We start from the raw sequence: 12412 nt of genomic DNA on the forward strand, positions 1-12412 counted from the left end.
TACCTGCGTGACATCCGAGTCCAAGAAAATCAACAATGTGGAACGGCTTACTTGGATAATTGTTCATTAAACAAAAAGAATTGAATAAGAACAGTCCCTTATACCAAAGTGGTTTCCTTAGACACGCGTGTCAAGCTTTCGTCCCTGTGCAATAAGATGAAAAGTGTTAGAATGAGAAACATAGAAGGAAATAACAAACAAATGAAATCAACAACAGAAGTCAGTCGTGCATTTGTGGTTACAGCAGCAATTGACCTTACCACGTGGGAGATTATAGCTACCCGCGTGTCATCCGATTCCAAGAAAATCAACAATGTGGAATGGCTTACTTGGATAATTGTTCATTAAACAAAACGAAGGGAATAAGAACAGTCCCTTATACCAAAGTGGTTTCCTTAGACACGCGTGTCAAGCTTTCGTCCCTGTGCAATACGATGAAAAGTGTTAGAATGAGAAACATAGAAGGAAATAACAAATAAATGAAATCAACAACAGAAGTCAGTCGTGCATTTGTGGATACAGCAGCAATTTACCTAACCACGTAAAAGATTATAGCTACCTGCGTGTCATCCGAGTCCAAGAAAATCAACAATGTGGAATGGCTTACTTGGATAATTGATCATCATACAGAAAGAAGGGAATAAGAACAGTCCCTTATACCAATGTGGTTTACATAGACACGTGTGTCAAGCTTTCGTCCCTGTGCAATACGATGAGAAGTGTTAGAATGAGAAACATTGAAGGAAATTACAAACAAATGAATTCAACAACAGAAGTCAGTCGTGCATTTGTGGTTACAGCAGCAATTGACCTTACCACGTGGGAGATTATAGCTACCTGCGTAACATCCGAGTCCAAGAAAATCAACAATGTGGAATGGCTTACTTGGATAATTGATCATTATACAGAAAGAATGAAGTAAGAACAGTCCCTTATACCAATGTGGTTTCCATAGACACGTGTGTCAAGCTTTCGTCCCTGTGCAATACGATGAAAAGTGTTAGAATGAGAAACATTGAAGAAAATAACAAACGAATGAAATCAACAACAGAAGTCAGTCGTGCATTTGTGGTTACAGCAGCAATTGACCTTACCACGTGAGAGATTATAGCTACCTGCGTGACATCCGAGTCCAAGAAAATCAACAATGTGGAACGGCTTACTTGGATAATTGTTCATTAAACAAAAAGAATTGAATAAGAACAGTCCCTTATACCAAAGTGGTTTCCTTAGACACGTGTGTCAAGCTTTCGTCCCTGTGCAATACGATGAAAAGAGTTAGAATGAGAAACATTGAAGGAAATAACAAACAAATGAAATCAACAACAGAAGTCAGTCGTGCATTTGTGGTTACAGCAGCAATTGACCTTACCACGTTACAGATTATAGCTACCTGCGTTGTAACGAAGTCTGATTATTCCCGTAGGAATAATCAGGCTCCGTCTAAAGAATATTTTATTGTTTTCCGTTTAAATTAATCATTCTGATATATTCCGTAAATATTGGAAATAATTTATTAATTGTTCACCGCGATAAAGAAAAAGTCCATGCTTCATGTTTTTCAACCGACCAGGGCCTCGAATAATCCGAGTGAAATAATATAAGAAATTATTTATTTCGGCGTTTTTACCGCTGATATATTTTTTTCCATATGTTAGATTACGTTCCGCCAAGAGAATTTTCTCGAAAAACGAGGTTTTTGTCGACATGAAGAGTCACGTGGGCCGAATTCCTTCACCGTCCCGCACCGAAGTTATAAAAGGGGGTAACCGACCCAAAATCGGGGATTCATGTTTAGGCAGTCAGTATTATCGGTTATGAAATTGATGTTCAGGCATTCAGATAGTTGATTAGTAGTTTTCAGTAGTTTAGATAGTAGAGATTTTCAGATTCAGTAGTATAGTAAAGTTAGTTATTCAGATAGATTTAGGTAGTAGATAGTTCAGTAGTTAGTTAGTTAGATTTAGAAGTTTAGGCAGTAGTTTTAGTTTTAGAAAAGACATTTTGGTTAAGTGGTTACCAGGTGACCGGAAAATAGTAAAATTGGTAATTGAACGCCAATAATTACAAATCCGTTTCTGAGGTCGAAAATCGCCATTTTCATCAGTAAACTTACTTGTTAGTCTTTTTCTGGGGAGTTTGCTAATTTTTACTTGTGACTTTCTTACGAGTGAATATTCAAGGGTTTCATTTGATAGAGACAACGAGAGGGTGGTGTACCGGTGGAGTTTTTCAACGCGCTAGGATTAGTTTTCATTCCTTCCCGACTCTACAAAATCCACGATTCTCAATCTCCAAATATCATAATTTCCCGGCTCCCGGATCCGACTAACTTGTTCAACGGTTCTGACTGACAATAAATTGGTGAGGTAAGGACACAGTAGTTGTAGACAGTACAAATTATCTCAGTAACCGAATTAAAGTATACAGATTGATATAATTTATGCTTTTTCTGATTTCCCGTTTTTGCTGAGATTGTCTGTATTGTAGAATTGAATCAATAAACCTATTAATTTTGTTGCGTTGTTTGTTACTTGGTCACCGCTACCATCCTAGGTGACACCGAATCCTGTCTTCACTAAGCTGCCCTGGTAAGGTTTGTCAATTTCTCCCTAAAATTGGCTGGCGCTCGAGATACTACTGCAAAGTGCTGAAGGGCAATTGGCAGAGGCGCCAGTGACGCAAAAAGGACGTGACAAATGGCGCCCGAGCAGGGACTTGAGAAGACAACGCTACAAAAGGACAGAATAGCTCCCGATCTTCAGAAAACGACGCTTAAGGGTGTAAGGACTGAAGAGGAACCGAAGGTCAGTGTTACCATTTTTTTTTTCTCTCTCTCTGAGTGGAAGAGATTATCTTCTCCTGTTGGAGGAAGATCCGTATATTGAATTGATTTGTTACTGGTACCTAAGTATCAGTGGACTATATTAAAGTGCTATAAACATTTCCGCGTTTGACAATAATTTCCTTTATTAGCAGGAAGCCGACAAAGCATTGACAGTGTGGACATTTATATCTGAATAACTTTTTTTTTTTTTCTGTTTTGTGTATTGCAGGACTAGAACAATCGACCGCCGGATTTCTTTGTGACTTTTTCGGTTACGTGAAGGGTTACGGAAAGTGACTTTGGGGTGACACTCAGTGACTATCTTTGTGCGCGTTGAATACTGTTTAACGTTGAGTGGTTGGTTCAACTCGGACAGAAAACCAGTGAGTATAATTGAGATACTGCTACCGATTGTTTCATTGTACAATCACTGCAGCTAATATAGTGATATCATACCGCCTTCATATAATAGGGTATTGTTCACTGCTACTATTTACTGATCATCGTTTGAATAAAGAAAGATTTGTTTGTTTTTTCCCTTACACACTATTATCCTGAGCAACTTTATTCCAGGTTGAAACAAGGTAGGGATATAAAAGTCATAAGGACATGGAGATATTTACTGTGATTTTATTTGCTTTTGAACCATAATAGCTGATTTCTGATAAATAAAGTTGACTTGTTTTTTATTATTGCTGCCACAGTGAATATAAGTTTTGTTGCTGTGTATTCCTTATTTCTGAATTTACTGATTGCCTGAAACATTTTTATTTTGTGTTGAATTGCTGAAGAATTTTTTGAAACAAGTGATTATCGTTATTGATTTGAATAAAGACTTGCATTGATTTTCTTTGTCTGATATTCCAGGATTGCTGAATTGTGGTTGATTTATTTGAAATATATTTTGACTGTGAATAAAATTGACAACTTGTTATTTTTGAGATTATCTGATTGCTAGAACTGTCAACTGTGTTTGACAGTGAACATTATTTGAACTACTCGGTTAACCCTACTTTTCTTTTCTGGGTTTGTGAATTATTTTGAAGTTGTCAACTGCGTTTGACATTGAATATTTAGTTTCTTCTGGAAATTGTCAACTGTCTGACATTGGAAAATTTTTTTTTTGAGAATCATAATAAATTTAAACCAACTTGTTTTCTGAAGGTTTTCTCATTTTTGATTTTCTTTGACTGTATCAAACAATAATTCAAACTTGAATAAATTCTGTTGTCAACTTGTAATTTTTCAGCATTATTGTCTATTAGTGTTATTTTTGTGCGAGGGATAAGGGAAAAATAAGGACTGTTACCGGGAATAGTGAAGTTGGGGAAAGTGTTCGGACTTCAACGGTTAATAAGAAGAGGACAATGTCGAATAACTTCGATAGATTTCCAATCGATTGTTTGAGTTTGGACTTCAACGATTCAATCACTTAACCTCAACATGGATGTGAATCGACTATTGAATGATGAGCTGACTTATGAATTACAGCTGAGAGGACAAATAATACCCAGCACAGTAATGCTAAAGAGGAGTTTATTACGACAGGTATTGAAATTGAATTTGCCTCTACAGCCGACAGGAATGAACCCGACACTGGACATGGAGTCATGTCAGAACAAACTCACCGACTTGCTGGAAGCCATTCAACACTTTGACACTGAGAACACCACGAAGGAATATACTCGGATTTCAACAAGATTAATACACATTCAGAGAAGACTGAATTTTATTATCACTAAAAATGAAACCGAGTCACAGATGATAGAGCACTTAAAGGAGACTGCAGCTAGGGCCTTGAGTTCATTAGAGGCAACGTTGACTGCTGACAGACAGCAGCCATCAACCCGACCGGATGGATCGCTTTTGGAGGCAGAGATTCCACAGTCGCCTGAGATGTCTCCCATTCAACCAACCAAGGTTGCACAACTGAAGACATCACTGATAGATTTGGAAGATGATGAACTCCCACTGCCAACTGCCCAGGTCTCCCATACTGCAACACCTGTAAATAAGTCAAGATTAGTTCAAGTTTTGAATGAAACAAGACAGGAATGTGAGAAATTATTACAGAATTTACCAACGATGCCTATTCCTCAACCACAACAGCCGAATATGCTGAACCAGCTGATGACACCGACTACTGCCCAACAAGAATCTAAACCACGACCGATGCCAACCTCGACTATACCCATCCATAAATGGAATATTTACTTTGATGGGACCGATAGTGTGATTGGATTTATAGAAGAGATAGAGAGACTTGCTGAATCCCGAAAGACATCCTTAGAACATGTGTTCGAATCGATTTACGAACTTCTGCGAAAGGATGCCAAAGATTGGTTCATCCCCCGGAGGGGACTCTTCAGAAACTGGGACGACTTCAAGACTCAATTAAAAGAGGCATTCTTACCAGTCAACTATGAAGAAAACCTACTGGATGAAATCAAGAAGAGGATGCAAGGTCCTGATGAGAAGTTACTACTGTATGTCACCCGGATGCAAAATTTGTTCCAGAAGCTGACTTGCAATCGTCCCACTGAGAGTGAACAGATTCGACTGATAAGACAGAGGTTATTGCCATCACTGCAACAGGCTTTGGCCTTTCAAGAGACCACCACGTATGATGAACTCCTGAAAAAGGGAAAAGTTTTTGAAATGGTTCAATGGCAGATGGGACATTATACCAAACCACCGGTTAAACCCAGCCTCATCGATGAACCACATCTAACATATCATCAACGTCGTCAACAGGACTACCTGGCCAACCTCTCTGCAATTTCGGAGAATACCAGACAACGAAACCACAGTACTCGTCAGGAAGCTCCCACACCATCTCCATCTCCGAAGAAGGGCCCGTCAAGACCGCTAACCACAGCCAGAAGGATAGAAGACTGGAATTGCTCAGTATCCTCTGGACCAGATCGTCCCCATCTGCCCTCGAGGCCACCGGAATACTCGACCAACAGAACAGGAAATGCCAACACCTCCCAGGATCGGAATGGATCACCACCGGAGCGAAGAGTGTCCTCCCAGACACAATGCTTCAGATGCGGGGGATATGGCCACCTACGTCGAGACTGCCGAGGGACACCGAAAATGTTTTGCTCCCGATGTCAACGAGAAAATATCCTCTCACGAGACTGCCCATGTCCTCAAAACCGGAGAGGAACGACACCGTCAACTTCAGCGGGACTCCTAACTACAGTAATTCCTATCGTTAGCAACGACAGCTGGCCTCTGGTAGAAGTGCACATTGAGGGAAAGTTATTCCATGCATTGATAGACACTGGTGCGGCAAAGAGCTGCTGTAGTCAGAGGGTGGCCCAGCTGTGTGAAAGAAATGGAATCAAGGGAGAAAAATCAACGACTGAAGCTGTCATGGTAGCGAATGGACAAACTACAGCCATACCGAAGATGTATCACCTTGGAATGGTGATAGCCGATTATGCCCTGAAGAACATAGAATTCTTACTTGTACCCAACTTACCAGTCGACTTAATCCTGGGAATAGAAATGCTGAAGACATACAACTTCTCCCTGGATATCAAGAACACAGAATGTTATCTGGAAGGACGACGGATCCCCAGAGCTAAACTGGTTAGCCAAGAGGTCATAGAGGTGCAGACTCCCGAAAAACACCTCCAGAATCGAAGAGGATCCCACAACAGACTTGCTGACAGCCTGTCAAGAAATCCATTGCCGACACTCAACTGTGTACAACTGAAAGAAACAGGTATGCAATGTAAGTGGTACAAAAATAAGTTTCAGGAAGTAGAGAAAGGACCAGAGCACTGCCCCGAGTATTCCATCATCAATGGAAGATGGCACCGACACTTTTGGGATTCATCAGACGTCAGGGAAGCTGGAACAGGCCACCCATGGAAGCTGTGTATACCCACCGAACAGAGGACCGAAGTACTGAAAGAAAACCACGACTCTGCTGGACATCTGGGAATAGCTAAGATGATTGCGAAGATCTCGCGGAATTATTACTGGCCAGGTATGTTTAGGGACATTGCGAAATATGTCCGGAACTGCACTTCGTGCCAAAAGTTCAAAGTACCCCAACAGCAACTGGCAGGAAAGATGCATCCTCGAAAGATGGTGGATGCGCCGTTCAAGGAAGTACCGGTGTTAAGGAGGAGAACGACGGAGATGCGGATGCCCAAAACCCCCCAGAGCTCGGTATCGTCAGTGCAAGGGAGAAACACCCTAGCAAGAGTGGAGAGGGTGGTGAAACGGACCACTACACAGTCTACACAAACACCCCCTTTGTGCCAGCTGCGTACCAGTAAGCAAGATACCGGTTCCAAAATTTCATTCAGGACGAGTGTGGAAGATAACACTGTCATAACTAAACCATATGTTTCAGATCAAACCACACCGGCCCCCAGGAGCATTCGTATTGTAAGTACGATGGGAAATAAAGTGTACCTAGAGGTTAGGCCCAACACTTGCTGGAAGTGCGGCAAGACATGTCCCTCGCGGCAGGAGTGTCGAGGTCGACAACTCCTATTCTGCAGCAGATGTGGTTTGATAGGTACGCAGACAAGGTACTGCGAATGCGTACCCAGGAAACTGGCCCCACGGCCGACAGCAACTAGGTTGACGCCAGAACAACTAGCCCTGCGTCCGTGTGCAAGATGCACAGAGAGAGAAGCCACGCAGCGGAGAGAAGAGAGAGCAAGCAAATGAGATAGAATTAAAAAGAAGATACCGTTGTTTTTGTTCCTAATCCTGTAAACTGTTTAAAACCATATAGGGCCTAACCCAATATCTGATAACATTATATTCAAGACTAGTAGACTGATTTTTAATCTGTAAATGTTGATGAAACTGAATAGTACATAATAAGTCCGTGAATATTATGCAATAAAAACAATTCCAGTCACTTGCCCCGAATTTCAAAGGCCATCAGATATAAATTAGTAGTTTCACTGTGTAATCTATTTGAAGAATGCCATTTCTAATCTCTTACTGTTCTGATAAATAACTGAAATATTCCGCAGTGTTACAGATGAAATTTTCTAAGAGGCTAGATACTCACCGATGAGAATAAATGCTGGAGATAGGCAACACACCTTTCATCGGATGATCAGCTGTAAGCCCAATTCCACCGAAGACATGATTCCTGAAGATTTATTCATATCATCATCCAATAAAGAAGTACTTGAAGAATTGGACATCATGGCCTGTCAATTATTACTTTGGTGGACATTTGGATTCCATTTCAATTTTCATATAGATAATTTAAACTGTATAACTGGAAGAATTTTCACCGTTCTGAAAATTTCACCATACAGTCACTGATTCCTTGTAATATCCACAGGTAAATCAACCAGTATATCAATGAGTTTGGAATGGTTTCGACTCATCTGACTGGGAACTTCGACGTCCCTCTGAAATAATATGGCATGATTCATCGAGATATGGAAATCACGGAACTACTCACCGGAGAATGGGATAATCCACACCTGACATCAGATTATTTCACCGACACTTGGAAACTTCATGGAAATTGGAATGAGTTCTACTCCACAACCCCGAGATGAAGAAATTCCCCAAACATGTACACATTCAACTCACCCCGGATGACCGAAGAAGGAAGACGGCGTTTGAATTTTTCACCGACACTTGGAAACTTCATGGAAATGGGAATGAGTTCTACTCCACAACCCCGAGATGAAGAAATTTCCAAACATTCAAATTACCCCGGATGACAGAAGAAAGAAGACGACGTTTGAATTTGACATCGATTCATAGAGCAAAGTTTTATTTTTATATGTCATACTGTCTACAACAGCATTATAATCTTTGATAGCGTAACGTAACAGTCAGACCCGTACTTCCCATATATCCCGCGTAATAAGACAGGATAGTATTCGGTTATTTTTTGTTTGTTTTTAGAATTCAAATTTCTGTTTCACCGTAACTTGAATTTTTCCGAACCAGGGGGGATGTAACGAAGTCTGATTATTCCCGTAGGAATAATCAGGCTCCGTCTAAAGAATATTTTATTGTTTTCCGTTTAAATTAATCATTCTGATATATTCCGTAAATATTGGAAATAATTTATTAATTGTTCACCGCGATAAAGAAAAAGTCCATGCTTCATGTTTTTCAACCGACCAGGGCCTCGAATAATCCGAGTGAAATAATATAAGAAATTATTTATTTCGGCGTTTTTACCGCTGATATATTTTTTTCCATATGTTAGATTACGTTCCGCCAAGAGAATTTTCTCGAAAAACGAGGTTTTTGTCGACATGAAGAGTCACGTGGGCCGAATTCCTTCACCGTCCCGCACCGAAGTTATAAAAGGGGGTAACCGACCCAAAATCGGGGATTCATGTTTAGGCAGTCAGTATTATCGGTTATGAAATTGATGTTCAGGCATTCAGATAGTTGATTAGTAGTTTTCAGTAGTTTAGATAGTAGAGATTTTCAGATTCAGTAGTATAGTAAAGTTAGTTATTCAGATAGATTTAGGTAGTAGATAGTTCAGTAGTTAGTTAGTTAGATTTAGAAGTTTAGGCAGTAGTTTTAGTTTTAGAAAAGACATTTTGGTTAAGTGGTTACCAGGTGACCGGAAAATAGTAAAATTGGTAATTGAACGCCAATAATTACAAATCCGTTTCTGAGGTCGAAAATCGCCATTTTCATCAGTAAACTTACTTGTTAGTCTTTTTCTGGGGAGTTTGCTAATTTTTACTTGTGACTTTCTTACGAGTGAATATTCAAGGGTTTCATTTGATAGAGACAACGAGAGGGTGGTGTACCGGTGGAGTTTTTCAACGCGCTAGGATTAGTTTTCATTCCTTCCCGACTCTACAAAATCCACGATTCTCAATCTCCAAATATCATAATTTCCCGGCTCCCGGATCCGACTAACTTGTTCAACGGTTCTGACTGACAATAAATTGGTGAGGTAAGGACACAGTAGATGTAGACAGTACAAATTATCTCAGTAACCGAATTAAAGTATACAGATTGATATAATTTATGCTTTTTCTGATTTCCCGTTTTTGCTGAGATTGTCTGTATTGTAGAATTGAATCAATAAACCTATTAATTTTGTTGCGTTGTTTGTTACTTGGTCACCGCTACCATCCTAGGTGACACCGAATCCTGTCTTCACTAAGCTGCCCTGGTAAGGTTTGTCAATTTCTCCCTAAAATTGGCTGGCGCTCGAGATACTACTGCAAAGTGCTGAAGGGCAATTGGCAGAGGCGCCAGTGACGCAAAAAGGACGTGACAGCGTGTCATCCGAGTCCAAGAAAATCAACAATGTGGAATGGCTTACTTGGATAATTGATCATCATACAGAAAGAAGGGAATAAGAACAGTCCCTTATACCAATGTGGTTTACATAGACACGTGTGTCAAGCTTTCGTCCCTGTGCAATACGATGAGAAGTGTTAGAATGAGAAACATTGAAGGAAATTACAAACAAATGAAATCAACAACAGAAGTCAGTCGTGCATTTGTGGTTACAGCAGCAATTGACCTCACAACGTAACAGATTACCTGCGTGTCATCCGAGTCCAAGAAAATCAACAATGTGGAATGGTTTACTTGGATAATTGATCATCATACAGAAAGAAGGGAATAAGAATAGTTCCTAATACCAATGTGGTTTCCATAGACACGTGTGTCAAGCTTTCGTCCCTGTGCAATACGATGAGAAGTGTTAGAATGAGAAACATTGAAGGAAATAACAAACAAATGAAATCAACAACAGAAGTCAGCCGTCCAATTGTGGTTACAGCAGCAATTGACCTTACCACGTGGGAGATTATAGCTACCTGCGTGACATTCGAGTCCAAGAAAATCAACAATGTGGAATGGTTTACTTGGATAATTGATCATCATACAGAAAGAAGGGAATAAGAACAGTCCCTTATACCAATGTGGTTTCCATAGACACGTGTGTCAAGCTTTCGTCCCTGTGCAATACGATGAGAAGTGTGAGAATGAGAAACATTGAAGGAAATAACAAACAAATGAAATCAACAACAGAAGTCAGCCGTCCAATTGTGGTTACAGCAGCAATTGACCTTACCACGTGGGAGATTATAGCTACCTGCGTGTCATCCGAGTCCAAGAAAATCAACAATGTGGAATGGTTTACTTGGATAATTGATCATCATTCAGAAAGAAGGGAATAAGAACAGTCCCTAATACCAATGTGGTTTCCATAGACACGTGTGTCAAGCTTTCGTCCCTGTGCAATACGATGAGAAGTGTTAGAATGAGAAACATTGAAGGAAATAACAAACAAATGAAATCAACAACAGAAGTCAGCCGTCCAATTGTGGTTACAGCAGCAATTGACCTTACCACGTGGGAGATTATAGCTACCTGCGTGACATTCGAGTCCAAGAAAATCAACAATGTGGAATGGTTTACTTGGATAATTGATCATCATACAGAAAGAAGGGAATAAGAACAGTCCCTTATACCAATGTGGTTTCCATAGACACGTGTGTCAAGCTTTCGTCCCTGTGCAATACGATGAGAAGTGTTAGAATGAGAAACATTGAAGGAAATAACAAACAAATGAAATCAACAACAGAAGTCAGCCGTCCAATTGTGGTTACAGCAGCAATTGACCTTACCACGTGGGAGATTATAGCTACCTGCGTGACATCCGAGTCCAAGAAAATCAACAATGTGGAATGGCTTACTTGGATAATTGATCATCAAACAGAAAGGAAATAACAAACAAATGAAATCAACAACAGAAGTCAGTCGTGCATTTGTGGATACAGCAGCAATTTACCTAACCACGTAAAAGATTATAGCTACCTGCGTGTCATCCGAGTCCAAGAAAATCAACAATGTGGAATGGCTTACTTGGATAATTGATCATTATACAGAAAGAAGGGAATAAGAACAGTCCCTTATACCAATGTGGTTTCCTTAGACACGTGTGTCAAGCTTTCGTCCCTGTGCAATACGATGAAAAGTGTTAGAATGAGAAACATAGAAGGAAATAACAAACAAATGAAATCAACAACAGAAGTCAGTCGTGCATTTGTGGTTACAGCAGCAATTGACCTTACCACGTGGGAGATTATAGCTACCTGCGTGACATCCGAGTCCAAGAAAATCAACAATGTGGAATGGCTTACTTGGATAATTGTTCATTAAACAAAACGAAGGGAATAAGAACAGTCCCTTACACCAAAGTGGTTTCCTTAGACACGCGTGTCAAGCTGTCGTCCCTGTGCAATACGATGAAAAGTGTTAGAATGAGAAACATAGAAGGAAATAACAAACAAATGAAATCAACAACAGAAGTCAGTCGTGCATTTGTGGTTACAGCAGCAATTGACCTTACCACGTGGGAGATTATAGCTACCTGCGTAACATCCGAGTCCAAGAAAATCAACAATGTGGAATGGCTTACTTGGATAATTGATCATTATACAGAAAGAATGAAGTAAGAACAGTCCCTTATACCAATGTGGTTTCCATAGACACGTGTGTCAAGCTTTCGTCCCTGTGCAATACGATGAAAAGTGTTAGAATGAGAAACATTGAAGAAAATAACAAACGAATGAAATCAACAACAGAAGT

General features: G+C 40.1%; 1 protein-coding gene and 1 long non-coding RNA gene across 2 annotated transcripts; one reads left to right on the plus strand and one right to left on the minus strand.

The window, feature by feature from the left end:
• The first annotated feature begins 3035 nt into the window (after window positions 1-3035).
• LOC123674220 lies at window positions 3036-7634 on the plus strand. Its single transcript, XM_045609141.1, has 2 exons — window positions 3036-7121; window positions 7203-7634. Exons 1-2 carry the CDS (start codon window positions 4271-4273, stop codon window positions 7523-7525), a joined length of 3174 nt encoding a protein of 1057 aa, XP_045465097.1. The 5' UTR covers window positions 3036-4270; the 3' UTR covers window positions 7526-7634.
• LOC123674222 lies at window positions 4539-8422 on the minus strand. The gene is made up of 3 exons (XR_006746610.1): window positions 8283-8422; window positions 7878-8229; window positions 4539-4832 (listed from the first exon to the last, which is right to left on the minus strand). It is a non-coding gene; the product is annotated as an uncharacterized LOC123674222 (long non-coding RNA).
• Window positions 8423-12412: the final 3990 nt, after the last annotated feature.

This window comes from Harmonia axyridis, chromosome 2, assembly GCF_914767665.1.
Source record: "Harmonia axyridis chromosome 2, icHarAxyr1.1, whole genome shotgun sequence".
Taxonomy (NCBI): Eukaryota; Metazoa; Arthropoda; class Insecta; order Coleoptera; family Coccinellidae; genus Harmonia; species Harmonia axyridis.

Bases quoted from the DNA above. Each gene is read 5' to 3' on its own strand.
- LOC123674220 (XM_045609141.1), top strand. From the start codon at position 4,271: ATGGATGTGAATCGACTATTGAATGATGAGCTGACTTATGAATTACAG. The intron at 7,122-7,202 runs GTAAGCAAGATA...CATATGTTTCAG, and splicing joins TTTGTGCCAGCTGCGTACCA to ATCAAACCACACCGGCCCCC.